The sequence below is a fragment of the Rhinichthys klamathensis genome, unplaced genomic scaffold (genome assembly GCF_029890125.1).
Source record: "Rhinichthys klamathensis goyatoka isolate OS25496 unplaced genomic scaffold, OSU_Roscu_1.1 h1tg000022l_1, whole genome shotgun sequence".
Lineage (NCBI taxonomy): Eukaryota > Metazoa > Chordata > Actinopteri > Cypriniformes > Leuciscidae > Rhinichthys > Rhinichthys klamathensis.
The window spans coordinates 18332-44658 of NW_026606573.1; the positions used below are offsets into that span (position 1 = coordinate 18332).

Genomic DNA, 26327 nt, shown 5'->3' on the forward strand with positions numbered 1-26327 from the left:
GCTGGGAAGCAGAGTTTCTTGCCCAAGTCTGCCAGCAGCTTCCAGTCCCGTGCTCTGCCCAGCTGCCCAGTGTCTGGTCTTGTGGTAGTGAGGCTGGCTTGACCCTCGCCCTCCCGAACAAATGGTGTAGGCTGCCACCGAGATGACGAGAGAGGAAGGGCATTCACACTTGTCCGTCGACTTTCTAGCACTGCTGCAAGACTCTTTATCACCTGGTTGTGCCGCCAGGTATAACGGCCTTGGGTGAGGCTGGTCTTGGATCCCACTAAGATGTGCTTCAGTGTTGCTGGACTTGGACATAGAGGGCACGTGGGGTCTTTGGCATACCACAGGCTTAGGTTTGCGGGGAAGGCAGGGCATCGTAGGCAGCCCTGATTGTAAAACTTGCCCTGAATGCCTCCATCTCCCACAACTCATTCCAGGAGATCTTCCTCTTCTCCATTCCTTTCCATGCCATCCACTGCCCTTGCTTTGCCTGCACCACAGCTTGGGCGCACCTTCCTGCTTCCTCCTCCCGACATACCTCCTGGACCACCAGCTTGCGTCTCTGTGATGTAGAGGCCTTGCTCTACGCTGGTGTACTGGCCCCAAGGCCAAGACCACTCCTCCCCTCCTGCACTCGGCCCACGATGTCCTTGTGTCTGAGTGCTGCCTTTGCCTGCTGAGTAGCAGCCAATGGGTTCCACTTTCTCCCGGTGGCCAGGATGGGGGCAGCATGGGCTATGAATGGATCACTTGAATCCTGCAGCATCATCTCCAGTCTGACTTTGGCGCACTTGTACTCCTCCGTCAGACTGGAAATGGGCAGGTTTAACATCCCTTTGCCGTAGAGCCCAATTCTGCTGAGGCACCTGGGAAGGCCAAGCCACTTCCTTATATATGAGTGGACCAGTTTCTCCAGGTTCTCCACCTTTGAGAGCAGGACTTCATAGAGGGTTGAGGGTCATAGAGGGTTGGCAGCCACAGGAGACGTGGAAGTAGTCCATACTGCATGCACCAGAGCTTGCCAGTAAGCATGGTTTTGTCAATGTTCTCCAGGCCGCTGGCTACCTCCCTCCTGAGCTGCTCTACTTGCTCTTTGTCTTTGAGGGAGGCATCATACCAACGACCTAGGCTCTTCACTGGCTTCTCGGACACCGTTGGAATGGGTTCCTCACCAATGTGAAAGTGGTGATCTGACAGCTTTCCCTTGATAATGGAGATGCTTCTGGACTTGCTCGGCTTGATCTTCATGCAAGCCTGCTCAATGTTTTCCTGGAGCTTTCTTAGTAGCCGCACAGTGCAAACCTTAGTCATGGTGAGAGTTGTGAGGTCATCCATGTAGGCTCTGAGCGGTGGCAGCCTCAGTTCTGGTCTTATTCACTGTCCGCCAACCGTCCATCGAGAGGCCCGGATGATGACCTCCATGGACAGGGTGAAGGCCAGCGGGGAGATGGTGCAGCCGGCCATGATTCCCACTTCCAGGTATTGCCATGCTGTTGTATACTCTGCTGTTGTCAAGCAGAGTTGGACGTCCTCGAAATAGGCCTTGACAAGGGTTGTGAGAGCTGCTGGGACCCTGAAGTAGTCAAAGGCTGTCCACAAGAGGTTGTGAGGGACTGAGCGAAAGGCGTTCGCGAGATCCAGGAACACCACATGAAGATCTGTTCCCTCCTTTTTGGCGACCTGGATCTGATGCCAGATGACACTAGCGTGTTCTACACAACTAGAGAAGCCGGAGAAGCCTGAGATGCCTGCTTTCTGGATTGACGTGTCAATCAGATTGTTCCTTTGCAGGTATCCTGCCAGCCTGTGAGCGACCACGCTGAAGAAGATTTTTCCCTCTACGTTTAGAAGGCTGATCTGGCGGAACTGCCGATCTCTGATGAGTCCTTTTCCTTGGAGATTAGGATCCCTCCGGCTCTCCGCCAGGATGTTGCTATCTCCTTCTTTTGCCACACAACTCTCATCAGTTTCCAGAGGAATCGCAGAACATCTGGAGCGTTTTTGTAGAGCCTGTATGGAACTCCATTGGGACCTGGAGATGATGCGGCCCTTGCTCTGTGCACAGTTTATTCTACCTCACTCCACCTGGGTAGACTGATATCCAGTTTGTGCTCTGGTGGATTGACTGGTGGCATGACAGGAGGGAGCGTAACTTCTTCCTGGCGTCGGTCATCTGTGCTGGAATTTTTCAGATGTTCTTCCAGGTCGGCCTTTGACACTGAGAGACTTCCGCTCTTCTCCTTTGTAAAGAGACTACACAAATTTGAAGGGATCTTTGTAGAAGCGTGATCTTGTTTGCACCTTCCTTCTGCGCTTCCTCAGAAGGTTTTCAGCTCTCCTCAGTGTTGCAAGACTGCTCTGAATCTCTTCCTGTAGCAGTTTTATACCTTCCTTCTCCTCCTCTGTGGCCTTCCTCCATTGCTTCTTCAGCTGCGTCCTCTCCTTGACTAGGCGGTCAAGGATCTGCCTTCTGGATTTGGTGGGGATTTACGGAGTAGCTCGTTTGCCTTCGACCACTCCGAACCGTTCCACCCCATAGGCATAGATAAGATCGCCCATTCTTTCCAACTTCTTCATGGTTGTACCTCTGATCCCTTCCAGTATGTTGCAGAGATCAGTGTTGACCTCCTTCCACAGCGTCTTGTCGCAGGCCTTTGGCCACTTGACTAATGGCCTTTGCCCCTGGATCTTCTTCTCTGCTGTTGGTCGTGATGGGTTGGGTTCAGGTTGCTCTCCTGTGCCTTGTTCTTCCTCCTCTAGGACAGGCGTGTTGTTGTCCTGCAGACTGTGGTGTGTGTCCTGCTGCTGAACTTCTGTCGACTGACTCGGCCTGCTTCTCAGAAAGTAGCTGTCAATGTGACTTCCCTGTTGACCCTTCCTTAGGCACCCTTTCTTGCCCTGGTGTAGTTTCAGGCCTTGGGTGGAAGTAACCTTTGTCCAACCACAAATGCAGTGCTGGAGCTTACGTCCTGCTGTAGCTGTCGGAGCCTCAGGTAAGCTGATCATCAATCTCGTAGTCTGTTCCATTCCTGTGTTCATTACTGGGTTATCTGCCGACGAGCCATCTTCCGCCCCCGCTCTCGCTGGCTCAGGGGGTATTTTTTCCTTAGAACTTTTCGTGGCTATGTGTGGGTGGGACCCAAACACCACACGTGCTGGATCCCGCCGCCACGGGTAGCTAGCCCATGGCGGCCCCGTTGGGGTCTGTTCCCTCCTGCTAGCTGTCTTTCAATGCTGTCGCATTAAATGTACTTCATAAGTGCTAATAAATAGACAATATCCTAGTAATATGCATGCTAATGAGCAATTAGTTAATAGTGAGAATTCCTGTGGTCTTTGGCTAGTCCTGAGAAGTGAAGTTGTTTGCTGTTCTTGACAAAAAGCCTCCAGGTCATGTAAGTTCAAGTTTCCCAGCATGCTGTGCATATTTGAGTATCCCAGATTGTCTAAATGATCTTGAGATCCAGCTTTTCTGCTCAGCCTTTCATGTTCGCCCTCTAACGGCGTGAGCATGCGCGTGTCTTTTGCGTCATCGAAATGTGTGATTATTAACTGGTTCCGATCAGTGGCGATTGTTTGTAGTTAAATATGGAGAAAATATAATACGCTCTGTTGCATTCTCAATATTTAATCATTTTGCCTTAGAGATACTGTATGTTAATTTGGTTTTACAAGCAGGTATTGTTGGTTACAGCAATCGTTTGCGCGTCCATGTTGAACACGCTTATCGTGTGTAAAAAGTACAGAAAAGCATGACGTGTGCTGGACTGACGGTAATATTACATTATTTAAGGCTATTTTCTATTTGTTAAAATATTGAAATGAAACTGTTGTTGTCAAGTATGCTTCATTTGTCCCCTGTTGCAATTATTACAAAATAATACTGAATGATACTAAAATGTAAAAACGCAGAAAGTTTTCTGTGGAGTGTTATGTTTAGGTTTAGGGAAAATATCATTAGCTCAGTATAAAAACCATGCTATTTTGTGACATTTATGAATTCATGACAGTCATATATAGTGTGGGGATGACAAAACATCCAACCAGTTCATCACAAATAATCCTGTGTGGAGGTTTAAAAGTGTGTCTTTCTTGAGTAAAGTCCTTTAGCTGAGCCTCCGAGCTCTGGAAGAATGGAGAGAGCGCCATGAACATTAATATTTATAAATGAATACATGCATATGTTAGATTCCTCTGTTTGGGCAAATGAGAGAGATACTACGTTTCACATTGAGAGAAAAAAGGGAGAATAAATGAAAGGGATGAAGGGACAGATCTCCTACAGAGAAAACAGACTGCCCAGTCCCTCATCTGTTGCCTGAAATATTGTGATTTGTAACAGTCATTACACAATACAGCTAAAAAGCCACAAGAATCAATTTAGTGCTTTCAGTGCTGTAGCCTTTGATACAAAAATAACAAGATTTATCATCTAAATCAGTCACACGTTCAGCCAGTGATTTCTTTCATTAGGCCAAAAGAAAATAAAGGAGTAAAAGGTAACCAGAATAAACAGAACTTCACTCTCCTAGACCCAAATACTCACATAGAAGGGCAGCAGGTCTTACAGTAAGAAAATATAAAACATTAAAGAAAGACCTGTGAACATTACCTGAACTGAATTGATTCTGTGGGACCAATTAAATATGCTGGATGCAAAATACTATATACTTCAGTTAATTAAAATAGATGTGATAATGTAAGAGGTTATCGGGGACAGGGGTGTTAACAGCTAAAGCAAATTCATTTGAGAATCAGGGCTTTAAACATGTAATATTTGCAAAACAGCAACAAATTCTGAACTTTATATTACTGTAGGAATTTGCATTTTCCATGGCACTCTCAAGACATTTCACAGAATTAAATTTAAATGAAATAAGAAAGAATTGTGTTTTTGAAAGCATGCAAATTATGCAGTGACTTTCAGGCGAGTCAACTTTTTTGTAAGAATTTCTGTAAGAATGTTTTTAAGGTGCAACCTGTCAATGTTAATCGCATGCTAAATTTGTTTCAGTACAGATTCCAGCTTTTTTATCAAAACAAAAAAGGGATTATATCATGAAATAAATCTATAATAAAGTGACAAATAATGACAATGCATGTATATTAAGCCAGTACATAGTATTGATGTGCAACTACTATTGAATGAAATAAATTAAAAAAACTCTCATGCTTATTGTTGCTATGGTTACCTCCTCAGTCAAACTTCTGTTTGCAAGCATCTATTTACCGGCAAGTGAAAATACAAGCTTTGACTTATACTCTATATAACCCTCTTCCCCACATTTGTTTAAAATGCTAGCATTAAAATGAATTAAATCATATCCTTCAAAGACAGAACTATTTGTTTAAGATTTTAAATTGAACACAATTATGTGTTAACATTGAAAGTCCAACAGATTCAACAGTATTGATTAAAAATACACCTGCACCAATTTGCCACAACACTCTTACAACAATGCAAACTCTTGCTTTCATTACAGAGGGTGCCTCCATCCACCCACACATGAATCTACAGCATAGATATCTGTCCATTGTCAGCTAGCTGGCTAGCAGACAAGCTCTTTGAAGACCAGATATACAGCTGTTCTCAAAACATGCATGGATGTGCCTACATAATTATGACAAAGACAGAGAAATGTCTGAATATATTGAATATTTAAATTGAGTATTGATAGTAATTGATGTATGTTTCATAGTTTCAAAATCTACTTAAGGAGTGAATATATACAACAGTTAAAAAAAGAAGTACAGTATGGAATTAGTAAGGAAAAACTAAGACTCTGTGTCTGGAACTGCTTTTTAACAACACAGGATCTTCTGCTGCTAGATATGTCCAAGCATCCATTGTGCGTAAGCAATGCTTTTATCGCTTGTTTCTCTTCACCTGTGTTTTGATCCGGAGATTCTGTACTCTTTCAGAAAATGTGAAATACCGCTCCCTACCGTATGACAGTGAAAACATGGATTGCAAATTCCAAGGCTGTCTGAAATTGCCTCCATACCCTTAAATAGGGCACTATTTGAGGGGACAGCCATTTGTAATGTTGTCCGGAACCTAAAGATAGCTTCATACAAAGCCAAAGCAGAACCATTCCAACACACTGCAGAGGGGTGTCATTGCTAAATGAATCAGCAGAAATACCGTATAAACAGTAATATTGTGAAATAGTATTACAATTAATAATGATTATTACAATTAAATGAATGTTAGCATGACTGAATGTCACACCATCTTCAAAGGATCAACTGAACTTGCACATGTACTGTTAGCCTAGCAGAAAGATTTTCCGTTCCTTCGTACTGCAAAACTGCCTGTACAAAAGATTATTTATGCTCAATACATTGACAACTGCCAATCTGACTTTTGCTCTTAACATGAGTTTTTGAAAGGTAAACAAATTATCAATATTGCCAAAGATTACTAATAGGACAAACAAAGGCTGAAAAATACATTATTTTGAAATAATATAGGCCTATGTCAAAACTGTGTAAAGCATGCAAACTTCTCACAGTAAAAGAAAATTTGTTAAAAATGTACATGCAACCTGCAACCGCCCATATAGTTAGCTGTCCCTAAATAAAAGAGCCATGAATAAGGAATGATAATGGCTCCTCAACAATTGGACTCAGGCCATGCAGAGCACATCTTCAGCCCAAGAGCCAGAGCCACTGCTGCATCCAGGAATACCAATGAGATTTTGAGGTGCCAGCAACTCAAATCAAAGGCAATAAGATGCAGCCAAATTTATAAAAAAAATTTGGGGGGGGGAGGGATCTTTTATATGTAATACATAACGTTTGGGTGTATGAAACATGCTGAGTAACTCTTTAGAATAATGGTCCGTCATAATAAGTAATGCAGGACAAATGAGTAATACTACATTAACACTTAGCTACTACTATTAACTAATATGCAAACATTAACACAAATACGCTTAACTAATCAGAAAGTAATATCAGATATCAGATTTAGGACTGAAATAGTTCCTTATTTGTAATTAATAATTACTGAATGAGATTAGCCTCATTAATAACTATTAACTATGACAAATTATAAAGAATTATAAATTAATTACTAATCACAACATTATCGTGTGTCTGAGATGTAATCAATATTTATTTTTTACTCTGAATATAGTAATAAAATCCATCATAATTACTAAAGTGTTATTTGTCACCCTGCAGGAACTACTAGTGATCTTGGCCATTATTTTAAAGTGAAAAACTTTTTTTCACTTTAAAATAATGGTCCAGGTCACTAGTAGTTCTTGAAGAGTGACTAGGTAACACATTAGAGTAGTGATGCAAGTCCAATAAGAGCTTCATCTGTGACCACAGTTATCATTTTACTGTATGCTTTGAATAGGCGTACACTCTGAGCATTCGTGGTTTCATTTCATACATTAATATCTGTGATATCCTGCTGAAGAAGGAAATGAGCCTGGCACAGATGGGCTTATCCAATCTGAGTGCAGCCCAGTGGCTTCACACCTGAACGTATATGACCAGTCAGTCTCAGTCCAAATTTCATAGCAGGTGTAGGTGACACATGAACCAGCCGACTTGGATGTCAGCCGACTGCCTACCAATTAACCGAGTGGGTGGTAAACAAACTGCTCCATCTTGCAGAAAGAAGCAGCAGACAGATCTATGAAGTGATCTATGTGGTGATACTTGAAGCTACCCAGATGAGGAACACTGATAATCCCAAAGCATTGCTGGTTGCATGGACATTCAAGCACCAAGCAGAGACACACAATGGCAGTGCTTGCGGATGATCATGGATGTACTCTGCGCAATGGAAATCAGCCAGTCATAAGCATGGTTGTACACCATTCAGAACTGAATTGAGAATGCTTTTTAAATTCTGATTCAGTTCCTGAATTTTAATTGAGGTAGCGAACAGCATGTGGAAATTATATCTATAAAATGTTACATTTAGTTTATGTAGTCCATCATATTTCATAAATTCTCTTTTATGGACCATGGCTGAAGAACTTTACTTCGTTTTACAAAATGCTTTACTTGGGTTTAATTTTGTTTCAACTGAAATTCATGAATAAAATAAATGACATTCCTTATATGTAGCATGTGTCAAGTGCCACAGAAAAGTACTTTTCAATGACCGTAAACTGGATAAACCTGTAGCATGTGCTTTAAGATGATTGGACAAACACATTTTTTATAATACATACAATTACTTCAAATAAATTCATAACATGCATTTTTTTAAACCGAGTTGTTCATAAAAATTGTTATAGAAATATTTTGCACATAAAAAGTGCACAATATGATATATTTAAGTAATTGAAATGTTTTTATTTTTAAAATCTTTTTAACCATATTTAGGTGTTCAAGCACGAAGTGCTGAAAACCTATTGTATTTGTACTGATTTTTATTATTATTATTATTATTATTATTATTATTATTCTTCTGCCGTAAAACGCATCGTGCAGAACAAACCGTAAGTGCTGGAGCTCTGAAACTTTGTCAGAGGGTAGTACAAAAATCGAGGAGAGCCTCAGAAAGTATGACCCCGATTGGCCTATAGGTGGCGCTACAGCAATCAATTGCGCGAAACTGCTCATAACTCCTAAACCGTATGTCGTAGACTCAAGTGTCTTATATCATTGGAAAGCTGGAGGCCTGAAGAACAAAACGTATATCTCCGATTTCATTTCCGGTATGAAAATTTTTCCGCCATTTTGAATTTTGTCAAAAACCTACTTTTGCGAACTAGTCCCTGGTTTTTCGCCCGATCAAAACCAGACAAATGCATACATGTTCTCTGGAGTCTGAATATCAATAATCATTGAAAAAAAGTTGAATTTTCGATTCACGGTCGCTAGGGGGAGTAAAATGATCGTTGTGGGAGGAGCCTATTTTACTAATATGGCTATAACTCGAGAAGTAAATGAGATATCTTCACCAATCTTGGAACACATGTGTATGAGTTCAATCTGAGGTCACAGTAAAAAAATCGCATCGACCTAACACTAGGTGGCGCTATAACACACAAAAAACCTAAATCGGGCTATGACCACCTGACCGTTAGTCCGATTGACTTAAAAATTGGTATGCAGTGTCTTGGTCCAAGGTGCCATGTATGTGTATGAGGAAATTGGCGTAACTCAAAAAACATGGCCGCCATCGGCCAATGAATTTGAGCACCTATTACACGAGGTTAACGGAGGCCAATCGGAACGAAACTCGACGGACATGTTTGACTCATGGCCCAAGAGGTCTGTAAGAGTTTTGAAAGAAATTGGCCACTAGTTGGCGCTAACGAGTTTTACGGCTCTGTAATCACGTGGTGTTGCACACATCCCGAAAATATGCATATCATTTGATAGATCTCCTCAGGATGAACAACTTTCCCTCTAGAACCATTGCTGTCAATCAAATCGTTCATTAAATATTCACGAATATGTTAAAAACCTACTTTTGCGAACTAGTCCCTGGATTTTTGCCCGATTGGAACCAGACCAGTCTAGGACAATTCTCTGGACTCTCTAGATCAATAATCATTGAAAAAAAGTTGAACTTTTGCATTTTTCGTATGGCTATAACAGGGTCATTTAGAAAAGGGGCGTGTCAAATACACACAAAAGCCTATAAATCATAAATAAAAACTCAGAACTAAACAAAAATTGGTGAGCATATGTGTCATAACATGGTGAAGAAGCATGCAAAGTTTCATGGAGATCGGACCATAGTTGGCGCTATAACTGTCAAAAAGCTTTAAAACCATACATTTCCTATGGCAAATTGCCTGTATTGGCTGTAAATGCTGATCTCTTAAATGAATGCTCAGATCTTCTTTAAAAAAGGTCAAGAACATGTGTAATATCACTCTGTACGGCATTGAAAAATTTCAGACAAATCAGACAAAATTTGCCTCTATAATTAATTGTCACAGGAAGCCTCAAAACGAAAGTAAAACATTGGGCCACGCCCCCCCAAGCACGAATTCACTCATAACTCGAAAACGGAAAGTCTCTGCCCGCTGAAATTTTGATGGTAAGGTCCTCTCGGGGATCTTGATCCAAATCTTTCGTCGCGGGGCTCGGGAGCGCCCCCCCGCGGATCGCTAATCTGTGAGAACCCCAACTTGAAACGGCTGTAACTCTTGATCCAGACCATCTAGATCCTTGTGGAAGAGCTTGTTGGAAAGGGCTCGTCCTCATCTAGCTTCGATTCGAGTTTGGTGCGATTTGGCCTGGGCATTCCCGAGATATAAGCCCACAAAGATATGCATTTAAACGGACATTACTCCCGACAGCAATCACTCAGCAACACGGGAATGGTCTTGTTCAAGAGGGCTCCTCTAACCCTATCTAAGTTCTGAGTTTCAGATTTTTTCACTTTCTCGTTCCCGAGATATAAGTAAAAAAAAAAACGAATTTCCTGTCATTCATTTCAACCGTTTATGTAGGCTGTAAAACCGCTGTTGTCCACTAGAGGGAGCAACAGCATTAGATATTTTTAATCTTTTTTAACCAGTTTTCAGCAATGGCTAACAAACAAATGCTTATAATATAATATTAAATAATGATTTATTAGAAAGTTTAATATTTTTACATCACAAATAAATATCTGAAATGCTTAAGGACCACAAAAAGAGATTTTCACAATATCATAACCCACAATTGTGTGTTTGTGTGTGTGTGTAAGCATGCATAATGGTATTCACATTGAAAGACTGGTTTGCTTTAGTGCACAATACTCAGGGTTTCTGCAGGGTTTAGTCAGTCAAATTTAAGACCTTTTAAGACCTTTTTATGACCAATATTATTTAAATTTATGACCTACTCGAATTACGAAAAATAACTTCCTTTCAAAAGTCTTTTTTTATTGACTTTCATTAAAAGTAATAAGTTTAATTATTTAAAGGTTCCATTTTCTTAAGAGTAACAAACTGAAGGCTCCCTTTTCCTAAGTATCAATAACACAGGAACAACACAACACTTATCACGATAATATCAGTCAATATCGATAATTATGACGATAAATGTCAATTCTTTATTTCTTTGAACTTTGAAGGCAGATTTTTGTTCCTAACTGAAAGTTGTAGAAACCAGAGCGTTAATTGTGGTTTTAAACTACTCTTTATTGTCAAAACATATCATGACAAACACTTGCCAAACAGGTGAACATTTCACAAATCTGAGGTAGAACATTCAAACATTTGTATTTTTTCCTTAACAAAAATAATATCTTTATTTCAAAATTAATTTCTTAGTTTCTGCATGTGCTAATGGGGGATATTGTTTCAAGTCTTGAAACAGGTTTGTGTTGCCTGGCTTTGATGGCACGTATCTTTATGAAATGTATGAAAAACAGTAGGCTATAGCCTAAATACATAAATACTGTAATTATATTCCATTAGTCCTTTAATACATTGTCTACATTAATAATATAATACAATTCAATATGTATCCCACATTTCATGGTGCAGTTAATATTACTAGGCTAACGTTACAGTAAAACCATGGTAAAGGATGTAAATGTGTAGATGGAAAAGCTTTCTGACTGTATAGTTGCGCACAGTGTTTCTCCTGTTCGTCAGCGCTGTTTCATCTGCCTTTAAACTGGTTTAAATCACTGAGACATTTGTGTTCTTCGCTGAATTCAAGTGCTTCTCACTGGATCTCGTGATCGAGACTGATCAAAGTTAACCATAGACAGTAAAAGAACGTGTCTGCTCTAGTGAGCTTGATCGCGCTACGCTGCCGTTTGGACTTTGAGCCGAGCGGATAAACGCTCCGTGAGGCGCGCGCGGTTCAAATGAGTTTCGTTCCGCTTTTGGCGCATAAACATGATCTAACATTTATCGAACTCTTGATATCGTTTTATAGAGAAAACATTATATCGCGATAATGAATGAATGAGCATATCAATTTAAGATGTGGCTAAATGTAATTTATGACCTTGTATGGAAAAGCCGGACGTTTTTATGACTTTTTATGACCCCGCGGAAACCCTGATACTGATTAAACCAAGTAGTTCAAAATAAAAGTGGTACTATAGCAATAAGTGGTCTTCTACTACCCTCTGCTGGACATTATACTTATTAATAGTCTTTTCACATGTGCTTTTGCATTCATATATTCAGACACTAAAAAATAACCTTATGTGACAATTACTATAATAACACAATCATATTTTGTCTTTCAATTCACTTTACTGTTCTGAAGCTTCACATAATTGCTAACAACGTGGTAAATCATAGTAAATCATGCTACAATCCTGCTGAATCATTCTAGAATGTGGTATATCATGATAAATTATTGTGTAACATTCGGTCACAACAAGGTAACATCAAGGTAAACTAAGACAAACCATGGTAAACTGACTATTGTAGTACATTGAGAAATATGAATCCTGAAGGACAATTGCAGTAAACATTTCTTTTTTCCATCACATAGTTCAAATATCTGTATCTACAACAGAATGTGTGTGTGTAGTCCTAGGTTTCTGAATAAATGCTGAATAATCTGATTAATAGCTTGCAAAGACATTAAATGCTTATAGACCATTAAAATATATTTATATAATGACTTTGTGTGTATGTGTGTGTGTGTGTGTGTGATCAAATGTCTACATATGAGTGTAAAAGCACCTGTGAAAACACTTTATTAATAAGTAGAATGGCCAGCAGAGGGCAGTAGAAGACCACTTATTGTCTCACTCTCATTTTGACACACTTGATTTTCAACAGTAAATCAAAGCACTAAAGCAAACCAGTTTTTCCATGTTAACTATTATAACACAATCATTTTTTGTCAGAGTTTATCACTTCATTTTTATTGGCCCTTCACATCAATGCAGCAATGTGGTAAATCATGGTAAATCACGATAGAAACATGGTAAATCATAGTAAAAAATACTATTACATGGTGGATCATGGCAAATCATGCTAGCAATGTGATGAATCATGGTAAATCATGCTACAATCCTGGTAAATCATTCTAGAATGTGGTATATCATGGTAAATCATCCTATAACATGGGAAATCATGGTAAACTGTGGTAAATCATGCTAGATTCATGGTAAATCATACTGGAACATGGTAGATCATGAAAAATCACACTAAATTTGGTATATCATGGTAAATCATGCTAAAACATGGTCTATTCCATCTATGATGTCAATGTTTAAATGCTTGCTACATAAAACTTAATGTCTTTTGATGCTTTTGTGCTTAACGGCCTTAAAGGCCTTAACTGCTTGAACACCGCTAAATGCTGCTAGCAGCTTTAATTCTTATTGCTACTGTAAACCATGTACATATGTAAACATATGATAGGCTACCTCACTGAGCTAAGAATAACTGTGAGAAAAAAAAGTGTCATCTTGAATAAGACTTCATATTTCAAAATGTGCTTCAGCCTGAATTCTCTGACTGGCAGTATGCTCATCAAAATCTGCATGTTTTATGCTCTTCCTGTCTTGGTGCTGAGTGGACCACCACCTGCTCCATGTGTCCTTGCCCCGAGCCAAGTCAACAGACAACGGACTGTTCAGTCACCTAAACACAAATGCGGGATCTCTCCCGCTGATGAAAAGACTAGCATTCAAGATGCACAGTATAAATGCATTTCAAAACTATAATGCTTGTTGAGATTATTAATTTAAGCGATGTGCCTTGTGTCCCAGTTACATAACTCAGGCGTGAGCATTTTTTTGTTTACATCTATCAGTGTGACAACAAGTGTGTCTCCAAAACACATTTGTCCACAGAGATCAACATGCCCTCCAAGACATTTACCTCCCCTCTGACTAATGACTAACAGGGTGAAGTGACTTTAGAACTTAGCACTCTTACTTCCCACCTATATGAACGTCTCACTTGAGATAACTGTGGCATCTGTCCAAAACACTCATTTGCATAAGCATTACCTTGTGTGCTGAGAGAAGCTTAACACAAATTTCATTAACCTATGGGTTAAAAGAGTCTGTACCTCTAATTTCTCTGCCTGTCAACTTCAGCCACAGAATAATTCACAGCAACTAGCTTCCATTTTTAAATCTCAATCAGTGGAAAACCAAGGGGGAGGGAAAAAAAGCCTTGAGCCTTTATGCTATAATTAGAAACATACGAATGTATTCCTCTCTCAAATAGTCATGGTTTATCAACTAATCCACAACAATTACTTCACCTCTAATAACAAAGGACATATGGCTTCAAGATAAACGTTAATGAGAGACTGTGATTAAAAAAAAATCCAATTTAGTTTTTTAGAATGCTAAATTGGAAATTGTTTTTAAATTTTCTCAGAGCAAATATGACATTTTTGCATAAGAGAGGATGTGGGTGTGGTATGAAAAAACAACAACGAATGAGTGTTTTAATGTAGGAAACCAATGCAAAATCTCAAACTAAACTTTTGATATATTAATTTGTGAATGTGCTTATTATTTTATATCATACGTTTTCCAGTTCAACCTATTTAATAACATCTGAACTCTGCATTATGCATGGATATCATAATTTACATCAGACTACTCTTGCTAAAACGTCTTTGTATATTTATGTTAATGCAATGTTATTTAGTGGTAAGCAGAAAAATAATCAGATCATGTGAGCTGAATAAAAATGTCTGAGCACTGAAATTCATGATTTCTAACTATATATCATCAATTTTATGCTACATGTATGCATATCTATTATGCGAATAAAAGTCTGGATTTGTAAAAAAGCATTGTACGTCGACCTCTCTTATGCATTCACACACAACACCAAGTATAACAGAAAAATGTGTAAGATCACTGGTGCTGTTAGAATTGTGTGGTAAGTGATTATTCCTGAAAGTAACTAAAGGAAGGGGAACTCTTGTCACTGAATTGGTACCTTTCAGGACATTCATCAAATTGTGCCTGTGGGTTAGACTTAATTTCTCTTTAAAAAGAATAAAGGAAAATCATCTTTGCACAGAGCCGCTTCAAGTCTTATCTGTAGTACTAATGGTTGTACAACCAAGAGAACAAATTAGTTTGGGAATAATCAGCAGTTCGCTGGGCAGAAAAAAAAGAGATAATTAAACTTTAACCTGAAGGAAAAATCCTCATTTAGATCATACAATGGCTTAAGCAATGGACAGCTCTATTTTAATGTACTGCCTTCCTCATTAACCTGCTCCTGAAACCCAATAGAAACATTGAATTGATAATTATGAATAGTCCATTTTTCACAGTCAGCTTCACATGGTAACATTTTTGTCCAAGTTATTTGGGATATGTTTATTAAAGCTTCAATGGGCCTGACTGTTCTCTGATAAGAAATATAAATGTTCAAGGCTATAGTGTCATCCGGTCACCATGATTTTGCCAAGTAAAATATAATATATTTTATATATTTTGTTGATCCTGGAACAACATTCATGTCTGAAAATGTAGTATTAAAGGGATAGTTCACTTTGAAATACATTTTTGATATGTTTTAGCTTACCTCAAGGGCATCCAAGATGTAGGTGTCTTTGTTTCCACAGTAGTTTCAATTTTGATATTTTTAGGTCAAACCGTTCTTGTCTGTCAGTCATATAATGCAGGTCTATGGTCACTTCCTCAAAGAGCATGCACAGAGAAGTCCAAATTAAACATGATTTAATGACTCGTAAATGTAAGTACACATTGATGGCCTAAGACACAAAACGAGCGGTTTGTGTGAGAAAACGAACAGTATTTATATCGTTTTTACCTCTTGTAACGCATAGACCGAAGCGCCCGCGCCCTCAGATCACTTGGACGTGGCTGTGGTTACAAGAGGAAAAAACGATATAAATACTGTTCGTTTTCTCACACAAACCGCTCGTTTCGTGTCTTAGGCCATCAATGTGTACTTACATTTACGAGTCATTAAATCATGTTTAATTTGGACTTCTCTGTGCATGCTCTTTGAGGTGGTGACCATAGACCTGCATTATATGACTGACAGACAAGAACGGTTTGACCTAAAAATATAAAAATTGAAACTTCTGCGGAAACAAAGACACCTACATCTTGGATGCCCTTGAGGTAAGCTAAAACATATCAAAAATTAATTTCAAAGTGAACTATCCCTTTAACACGAACCCATAAGTTATCCATAAAATCAGAGGGAAATTAATGATATAGGTGAATATCACTGATGTAGAAACACCAAACACTAGTTGTAAGCCTAGTGACAAACTGTAAACGTGTCCCTCAAATCTGATTGGTTGATTGGAATGTTGTTCCAGGATCATCAACAAATATGTGAATCCAGGAACATGTTGTACTTGGTGAAATCACGTTCACCATCATCCATACTGACCTTTCCCATAGTTGAAGTGGAGTTTGATGGCTTTGCCTTGGTTGATGTGAAGATACGTGAACCCAATGGCAAACATAAGCAAAACGAGCAGCAGAAGGAGTTTAAACTGCTTGCGGATTTTCTTCAGAGGAAAGCGCATCCTCGTCACAGTAACATCACCCACTCAGTGGAAAATTCAGACTGGTGCCCTTCAGTGTTGATCTTGTACAGCTAGAATTTCAAAAGATGTTGAAATTATCAGCTTCACACTCACAATACTGATAATAGTTTTCAGATTGGAACAGATTTAGACTTGCTAATGAACATCTAAAGACTGTTTCCTTTATACTTGATGAACATATGTTTATATAACAATGACATTCAAAACTTCCCCGCCACATCTGAGTCTGCTGTAGCCTACTAAAGGGTATTCATTATAAATGACATTTACACAGTTATGTGTACAGTCGGTTATCATTGGTTTCATAATCATGAATACTTACCGTAGACGTATTTTTCTCAGTAAAACTGGCATGTCTAACCGGTGCCAACACAGGAGATGTGTTTGTGTGTTGGCTGATGTTGCGCTGTCCTGTGTCTATCTTCACTGCTTACTTGAGTCCAACCAGATCAAACTTACTGTACACACTTATTTCCTTTTCGATATGTCTTCATACACTGAGGTTTTCATCTTAAAGTCTGTTATTGTCATTAGCTATAGTTCAGCACAAATTACTCCAGGCGCGTTATGTGAGCAGACAGTGGAAGTGTTAAATAATCTGTTTTTCTCGGTTTATTCTCGTGTTTATTGTGAGAAGAGCGATGAAAACAAATAAAGCTCTGCTTGCGTTGATAAAGCATCACTGTTTTCTGGTTTTGTCTCGGTGCCTCTTCTCGCGCTGGTATTCACGAGCACGCTTTTGTTTCCAAGGTCTGTTTTACAGTCTAAAAAAATCGACTGCAAACATCTTCGTGTGGTGCCATTTAAATCCTTGTGTTGAGTCCTTTTTGTTTTGGTGTTCTCTGCTATTAAAGAAAACTGAAATATTCCCCCAGCATCAGCGCACTTGTCCGGCCGCATCCCACCGTTGCATCCTGGTTTTCAACAGTGGTCTGTAACTGATGGATAGAGGGAGCTATACCTTCACGAGCAAGCCTTCACAGCGCGCGTTCCCTGAAATCCTCAAGAATCATCCCTGGACATTGTTGAAGCCACCTTCATTCCATTCACACACTCTTAAAAAGACATTACTTGGACTATGTTAAGCAAGTTAGCCTACTTATTTGGTAATGTTGTATCTTCATGTCTATTGTTTATAGCCTGATGCAGAGGCCGAGTAGCCTTTCTTTAGACTGAGACTCCTGCTCAGTATAATAATGAGACATTTCTACCATTTAGTGTTTGGAGTTATGAAAAAGTCTACCAAGTTTAAGTTCATTAAAGGGAAGTTGCCAAAAATCATACAACTAAATGGCATTATTATCATAGGCAATAATAGACCTCGAATTTAAACTTTTGATATAGGCTACTTTTTTTTTTTTATTAAGCGACAAAATGTCCCCTGATGTGATACCTTAATATATATATATATATATATATATATATATATATATATATATATATATATATATATATATATATATATATATATATATAATAGTAGGCCTATTATTATTATTGTACGATATTAATTTCAGTGTATGTCAAAAAGCTTTGTATAAAGCCTAGCCTACTATAACGCTTAAAGTTCACTTTTAATTTAGATTAGAACTTGTTTTTAGGGACACACTTAAAAAAAATCATTTTCTAATTAAATTACTAAACTATTATTAAATCCCTGCACAGCAGTGTGGAAAATGTATTTACGTATGTTTTAATTATAGATGCGGTATTTAAAGTTTTTGAATAAAAAATATATTTGAAATTTTTTGATAACTTCCATCATAGCGACTGTATCCATGGTGAGAAACATCATTACATCATTAGAATACCATTATTATAATATTTTTTTAAATCTAATTATTTTAGCACTTATTTTTGTGAAACATATGTGTTGTACTACTCTGAGAATATGAGGAAATGACCACAGCCCAATAAATTAAAAACATAGTAAGAATTGTGAATTGTTCATTGTAATGTTCATCTTAGTTTATCCAAGTGGATATCTCTTTATGTTAAAGTCAGTAGTATGTGGGTATACGATGATATTTACAGCAGTTTCTGTTTTGAACCATTGCTAAAACTCTACCAGAAGAGTCTATTATCAAAGGCTCATGGAGGAGGGCTGGATAACAGCTTGGTCTGAATAAAGCATCCTTTAGAAAAACCCTTAGTATGCCAGGATTAAAGGAGCGGAGATTATTCTTTTAGGCACCTAACCTTTGAAAGCTGATTTCTGTCTTCCTTGTTTTGGATGCTGAAACACCAAGGTACCTGATAAACCGTCTTTAAACGGATAACCTCAAGCATAAAGCAGGAGAAGAGCAACCTTCCATGCAAGTGCTAATGTTCAGCGACCCTGAGAGTTGATTCTGTCTCAGTTCACAGGAGCTGATAAAAATCAGATCAAAGCTGAATATGAACTGACAAGATTTCCAGTCCAGCTGCTTTATATCTTTAAATTTGATCTTTTTTTTCCTTCAGATCAAGTTAAAGGCTAAAGAGTAGGCTAGATGAGTGCAGTCCGATAACCTTTGTAGGGTAAAGTGTTGCATTGCAAAACTAAGTACAGATGAGCGCATCAATACCTGCTCAGTTATGAAGATGAGTGATGGTGTGTCATCTTTCTCGCGTCTGCTCTATTTCTGTCAGCCCTCTCTCTCTCTCTCTCTCATTGAGGCTCAATTATGATGTATGGCACTCACAATCTGCCAAGGTGTGGCATCCATCATCACACAAACCTGTGTCACCACATGCTGTCAGTGTCCTCCGAGAGCAGGAAACAGACATGAAAGATACTCATATTACAGGTAGTCTGATGATGCTTGCAAATATCTCATTGCAGTATCAATCTCTGACGTGTTCTCTGGGATGGAAATCTAAATGCCTACAATGTAGTTCACCAGAACTATGCATAAAAGAAAGGAATAATGAAATGGATTATAATGCTATTGAACTTTTGCTGAAAATATGACAAGTAAAACGTGGGACGAAGTGCGAATGTGGAATCAGTAAGGATACATTGTAAACAAAAAGTTCGTTTACAGAGCCCTCTTGTGGTTATACGGAGCATTGGCGTATTGTGTTTAAAAAAAAAATCTACACAACCCACACCAGATTAGAAAAGTTCTATTTCTGCAAATCTAATTCAAACATAGAATAACAAATTAAATAGGTATATATTTACTATATACAGACTGAATAAAACCAAAGCCTTTTGGTTGGAGTTCTCAAAACTCCTTAAAAGGAATGTACACTATCCATAACTCAAATAATGTACTGAAAACATATTTTGAATTTGAAAAAAAAAACTGATAACCATGACATTTACAGAGAGGCATCTGACAGAATCCACACTGTAATAGATCTTAAAACCATCAATGTCTTAATACAATGGCATAATAACAATACATTGCTCATTTCAGACTTACATAGGTTTACACTGTATTCTGAGAGGCAATACAGCTGCTTAAAAATTCTTAAAGAACCTGTTGTGATAATTAATGACTGTATACTTACTTTACTTAAGAATACTTATTTCCATTGTTTCCATTCTATTTTCTCTGTTTAAGATTTAAATTTTAGTTTTTGTACTGGTCTACATATAATGATGAGAAATATCATCTGGCAAAACAATTCATAACCTCAAAACACGAGTTTGTTAAACCAGTTGAAATAAACCTGAAGCACTTCCTGGGTTTCTTCTTCCAGCCTTCTTGGACCAGTTAGTTTATTTTTTTTTTTTTTAAGTAGGCTTATGCTATATGAGGCCATCAGAAAGCAAATCTGACATTAAAGTTATTTACAAATACAAAATTCTATAAGCGTTAAAATACTATACTCTAAAAAGCTAAATGTACAAAATGTTCACACAAATGAAAAATGTACAAATACCAAATGTATAGAAAGTTGTGGTTAGAGGTGACCAGAAAAATATGGTTCAATCTTGTTAAAGGCCATGTTTAATATTGCCATCAGCTTTTCTATATGGGAAGTTAAATTGCAGCTGTCTCAGTGAAACTGTGTCAGATCGTTTTGAGCCATACTGCCCTATCAGAATTATAAATATTGGCTTGTGGACTGCAAAATTACCAGAAAGCTGGTATCAACAAACAATTCACATCACAAACGGAGCCTATTTGATTATGACCACTAAAATTACCACACACTACAAGTATATTACTCTGTACCTTCTTATCAGAAAGGGTAAGCTACTGTGTCATTTAACCTGGAGTGGAATGTGATATTAACAAATAATTACAATATTCTGTCAAGCCATAGCATATTAACCACCGGTTGATTTTGAATGTTAGAAATCACTATAGTTAAAAATCAGCCATTTTGCAGTGCGGTTCAGAACATGTCTTTTCATTACAGCTCTTACCATTACATTATATTAGGATACAGAAATTGCAAAAAAACATTGGCGGTGTTGTGGTGTTATTAAGTGACGGTTCTGTGCAAACCACATCCAAATCAGAGAGTGCGGAAGAAAAGTTAGAAGGCAGTTGTTCATAAAACAATTGACTATATGCTGAGTTGTGTATTTAACAGTGAGCCAGCTCACTTTTTTATGAAGACTTTATCTTGGTCATACGTGCCAGCTGTAATGTTTGTGCAAATGCGTCCGGATTCAACCTGAACAAACTTGAGCTGCTGAAAAGTCAAATATTAAAATACTTGCTTTTATCAATAATGCTTTCCACATGAACACTGGAAAAGCACTTGAATAAAAGTTAGTTGGCAGCTTAAAATGTCTCTGACTTGGGCAAGTGTTGGCTGGATGGGTGTTGAAACAGAGGGTCTGAATGGACGGTGGGAATTGGTTTGTCAGATAACTGTGACTGCTCGCAGGCTGTTGAGGATGTTTTGGGAGATATGGAGAGTCTCTCTGAAGATTTGTCCATATTCTGACTTTCATCATCTCCTAACTCTCCATTTTCAGAGCTGTATACACTGGAATGCTGCATGGAAACAGATTGGAAATTGTCTGAGGGTGAGTCACTCTCCACACTGCCCCCTACTGTCTCTGAAGTGTCCTGCTCCATGTTTTGAGATGTTTGTGAAGCCATTTCACCAGGTGATGTTTCAGCCACATTTGGAGGTGGAGTAGAATCGTACAACTCCGGTTGGTTTTGGGTCTTATTAAGCTCTGGGACAGGAGGTTCGTATGGAGGAGGCCATTCCCCGCCGTCCTCAGGGGCTCCTATCATTCCGTCAGGTGTGAGGGGAATCTGGCTGTGCACTAGAACCGGGTCGGGTGACGGAAGGGGTGACATGCTGCCAGTGCATCCATCTTTGTAAGGCTTCTTGTCCTGTGGAGGGCTGTCATCCAGCATGATGGACTCCTGCAGTAGAGAGATGTGCAGAGAGGCTGGTGGCCGTTTGATGAGCTGGGCTTTGTTGGGCGTATCTTTTGAGGGGCTCGGTTTGGGCCTTTTGACCGGAGTCAGAACTACAGGCAGCTCCAGACCCAGAGGTTTTCTTGGAAACTCATCAGGCTTAGCTGTGAACACAGAAATAATGAACTAGAGTGGACTGAAAATGTAGGTGAACTACATGAACTGTGGCCAAAAATAGATTTATTTATTCATTTAATTTATGCTGTGAGGTGGATGGAGCACTGCATATATACAGTACGAATAATGAAATAATGAATACAGATCCTGAATAGAGATTTAGCTGTTAAATGTAATGTATTCCTGTGGTGGCAGAGCTGAGCCGTTACTCCAGTCTGCAGTGTCATATGATCCTTCAGAAATCATTCTAATATCCTGATTTTGTCCTCAAGAAACATTTCTTAATATTATCAATGTTAAAAATAGTTGTGCTGCATGTGCTCCATGATACATTTTTCAGGATTCCTTTATGAGTAGAACGTTTAAAAGTAATTAGCATTTATTTGAAATGATACAATTTTGTAACATTATTCATGTATTTACTGTTACTTTTGATCAATTGAATGTGTCCTTGCTAAATCCAAATTTTTAATGGTATAGTATATACAGTATTATTTTATATTATGTTATAAAATAGTATATTATGTCAACTAAACTAAATATTTTTTTACACATTCTGTATATGAGGGATAAAAAGGGTGTCTGTTTCACAGTGAGCTCTCCTAACTAAGTTACCAGTGACAAAGACATTCAAATGACAACACATAAGTGTACAGATTCATGCAGTTAGATATCATATAAAGAAAATAGTTGAACCTGGTGGTGGGAAGTCAAGCTTCATTTTGCGAAGTTCAGACATAGATTCTTTAAGCTGCTCTATGACAATGTCATCATTGAGGTAGATTGACTCTCCTATCTTCTCCTGCAGAAACTCTCTCAGGTCCTCCAGAGACATCTTAAGCAAACGTTCTGGACATAAGTAGGTACAGTAAGTTTTTCATTTCACAGTGAAGAATTATTCGATTTTCATAATGTGCTGAGAGGTTTTAATTTAAGTCAAGACAATCAGATTTATTTAGGGTATGAAGTAAATAGCACTATGAAGTTGTTAGTGGATATGGAGTAGATTTTGAGATCCTTGGATTAAATTGTTGTTAATTTAGTATTGTAAAAAGAGGAACTCACTTTTGTGGAGATGAAGGGTGGTGTAAGCCATGGCTGTCAGAACTTTCTCGCCCTCCAGGATGAAAATATCCCACAGACGTAAGGTCAGAGTGAATGGGGTCTGGAAAAGGTGACATGTTTGTGGATGAACTAAGACCGGCAGCTCAATACAAAGGCCCTCACAGCATAATGGACAATATAAATCTGTAGAATCTTCATTCTCAAATACAGTTTTAAAATCTCTGCCTGTATGAATCTGAATGTCCACTGGGGCCTCTGTTGCTCTAAAGCTGATCTCCCTCAGCAAGGATCCTGCCAGTCCACAAGCACAGCTCTCAAACCGAGCTGGACAGAATTCTGCAGTGCTGACAGTGGCTGCTCTCTTTCCTCCAGAGCCAAACCCACAGGATTGTGTGTATGTGCAGAGTAAACATTGAAACACCCTTGTCTGCCTGCTAATTGCACACTTCTCCCTCTATCAAGAGGCCCTGAAAAAGAAAGAGAGGAAGAAACACTTTCTTTCAACCCCTTTCCTTCAGTTTCTTGAACCCTAATTCCTCTTCGCCAAGTCCACCAACCTCAATCTACATTCCCATGCTTTACAACGCTGTATTGTGACTACTTATAAGCTATTTTCAAATGAGACTGTCATATATCACCAGCCTGTACTGAACCTAATGAGGTGTTTTTGATCAAATTTTAGGTTATTCAAATAAGTTGGATGTCAGAAACTAGTGGTCAGAAGCTTAGGAAAGTAGTGCACGGTGCCAAACATCAACCAATAACAATTTGTTTGACTTAAGACATGGTCATTGGTCACTCACTCTACCTAAACTGTTTTCCTCATGTAACCAAATTTAGTCCATCCATCAGAGTGCCCTTATTAGGATGTTTCTTAAACTGTGGGTACTTTTATGTCCCCAAAACCTACTGACCCCAAAACTAAGTTTTAATTATTTACCATTTATTCATTATTTATTTTTACCACTCTTTACAGATTTTAATGTTGTACTCTTAACCTAGACTTTCAATATTGCAATATGAATATCTATTATAAATATATAAATTGGTTGTGTTCACACTGGTTCGATTAAACAAACTCTGGTGTGATTGTTCTGTTAGCGCGGTTCACTTAAATAAGTGTGAAAGCTGCCATCCGAACCCTGGTGTGCACCAAACAAGTGGATCAAGACCCCTGAAAAGTCCACTTCCAAACTAACTCTGCTGCAGTTTAAGTGGAATATGAACACAACACGGACCAAAGACATCTAAACAAATCAAAAACAGTACGTGATGTCAAAGATGTGACTCTAAAAAAGACAGAATGCTCAAGCATACCTGTTTTTTTCTCATCATAGAATACTTTGTTTATCATCACAGTTCATTAAAGGCATCGAAACCGCGTTTCCTTGCAGCAGATCTTTGTGTGTGTGTTTTGACTCCTTTACACATTTTATAAGATCACACCCTATGAATGCTTTGCTTATGACACTCAATTCCAATTCCCCTTTTTGTGTCCACATCTATAATATCAATCAAAATCTCTGCCTGTATGAATCTGAATGTCCACGTATCACCTCAAGGTAAAGTTTTTAGCTGAGCAGGTCTCACTGCCAACACCTCTTCATATGTTTTTCAGCCCCTCGATGGTGAAAGATAATCACGGTTACTATCAGAACACTGACTCACCAGTCACATTCAAATAAAGCCAAAACTCCACCTCCGTTTGGCTCATGACTCACCACTTTGCAGTGATTGTTTGCAGTGACCTGCAGGCACTTTAATATACACACAACTGATGTATCATTTCCTTGGCTTTGATGACTAAGCTTAGCATGTGATCGAGCATGTATACCTATCTACTAGTCACTGCATACATAACACACTTGTCAGTTAGGTTATAATGTATCTGCTGAGATCAAACACTTACCCTGTCAATAAAACACTGGAGGAACCATTTAGTGCTGTAAATCCCACAGGACATCTGCTCCTTATCCTGATGTGAGTACATATCAATGGAGAAAAAAAAGAATGAGAAAAGAAGAGAACTCAGCATTAGAGAAACTTACGCTTACAGTAACTAATCTTACAGGTTCTGAGTACAGTTTGCAGTATTGTGTCTGCCAAAGCAATCTTACCAAATGCTTCTTAAGTTTGGGTAAAAGTTTGGAGAGAATCTGGTCATGGTGGTTTTGGAAACGCTGAAGTTTGGGAAATCCGGGAACAAAGAATCCTGTGATGGGCAAATGGGCAAGTATGAAAAAAATGTCCCAACAGAAGACCAACAAAAATACCCTGTGTTCAATTCTAAATGTATCTCAATAACTTTTCTTTTTGAAACAAATAAATACTTTATTAAATTGATCAAAAGTGGCAGTAAAGAGATGTAGAATAGTATAAATTATTTCTATAAAAAAGTTGTTCTTTTGAACTTTCTATTCATCATGGAATCCAGAAAAATATGTATCACTGTTTCCACAATAATATGAAGCAGACAAGCAGCACAACTGTTTTCAACATAAATAATGATAATAAGAAATGTTACCTGAGCAGCAAATCTTATGCAGCATATTAAAATGATTTCTAAAGGATCATGTGACATTGAAGTGAACAGAAGCGTGCTTTATGTCATATAGTCTTATGAAGCTTATATAATATTCTAGCAATTAAATCAACATTAAAATTCTTAGCCACAAGCAGAATAAATGAGAAGAGCTCACCATGCATGCCATGTTTCTGATTGGTTAAGAGCTGTGACAAAGCCCAGAAAGCATCTTCTTCATTCATGAACATTAACAGAATGGCAGCAATCTGACTCATGCCCTGGCAGTAACTCACTTCCTGCAGACAAGAACAGACAAAGTCAGCTATTATGTAACATCTCTTTATTAACCATCGATGTGATTGTACACTTACCGTATTGTAAACAGAGTACGCAGAGAGCACATGGAACAAAGACTGCTGCCTATGAAGAGAAAACCAGTGTTGTCAGGCTCAAACTCTCGTGTTGCTGTCTTTACTGAATGTCACATCATCGGTGAAACAAACACACATCAGCAACACATGAACCAACATCCATATTTTCCCAAAAAGATGCATTTTTTTCTTCAAATTACAGTGGAGCCCCTCCCATCATGTGTGAGCATTAATGACACCCTTCAGATGAGTAAGACTTTCCACTTGGCTCTCTAAAGCCTGCAATCTATTAAATCCTCAGTGACATAACTCCCATTTCTGGCCTGCTGGGGGAACAAGCTCTCAAAATCGAGAAACCAGTTCCAGAGGTTGTCTGCAGAAGCAGCAAATAGAGAGCAAGATTTTGATGAACATCCACTCTGCCTT

The 26327-nt window shown here is 38.5% G+C and overlaps 1 protein-coding gene across 1 annotated transcript in view; it reads right to left on the reverse strand.

The window, feature by feature from the left end:
* Window positions 1–19535: 19535 nt before the first annotated feature.
* The window catches only part of si:ch211-288d18.1 (USP6 N-terminal-like protein), a 36843-nt gene continuing 30051 nt past the window's right edge, over window positions 19536–26327 (reverse strand). Inside the window, exons 8-14 of the mRNA XM_056242277.1 lie at window positions 25902–25950; window positions 25706–25826; window positions 25124–25218; window positions 24916–24981; window positions 23007–23106; window positions 22638–22790; window positions 19536–21928 (exon numbers count right to left, since the gene is read on the reverse strand). Coding sequence (XP_056098252.1) covers window positions 21171–21928; window positions 22638–22790; window positions 23007–23106; window positions 24916–24981; window positions 25124–25218; window positions 25706–25826; window positions 25902–25950 — 1342 coding nt within the window. The 3' untranslated portion in view covers window positions 19536–21170. The remainder of the gene's footprint in view (window positions 21929–22637; window positions 22791–23006; window positions 23107–24915; window positions 24982–25123; window positions 25219–25705; window positions 25827–25901; window positions 25951–26327) is intronic.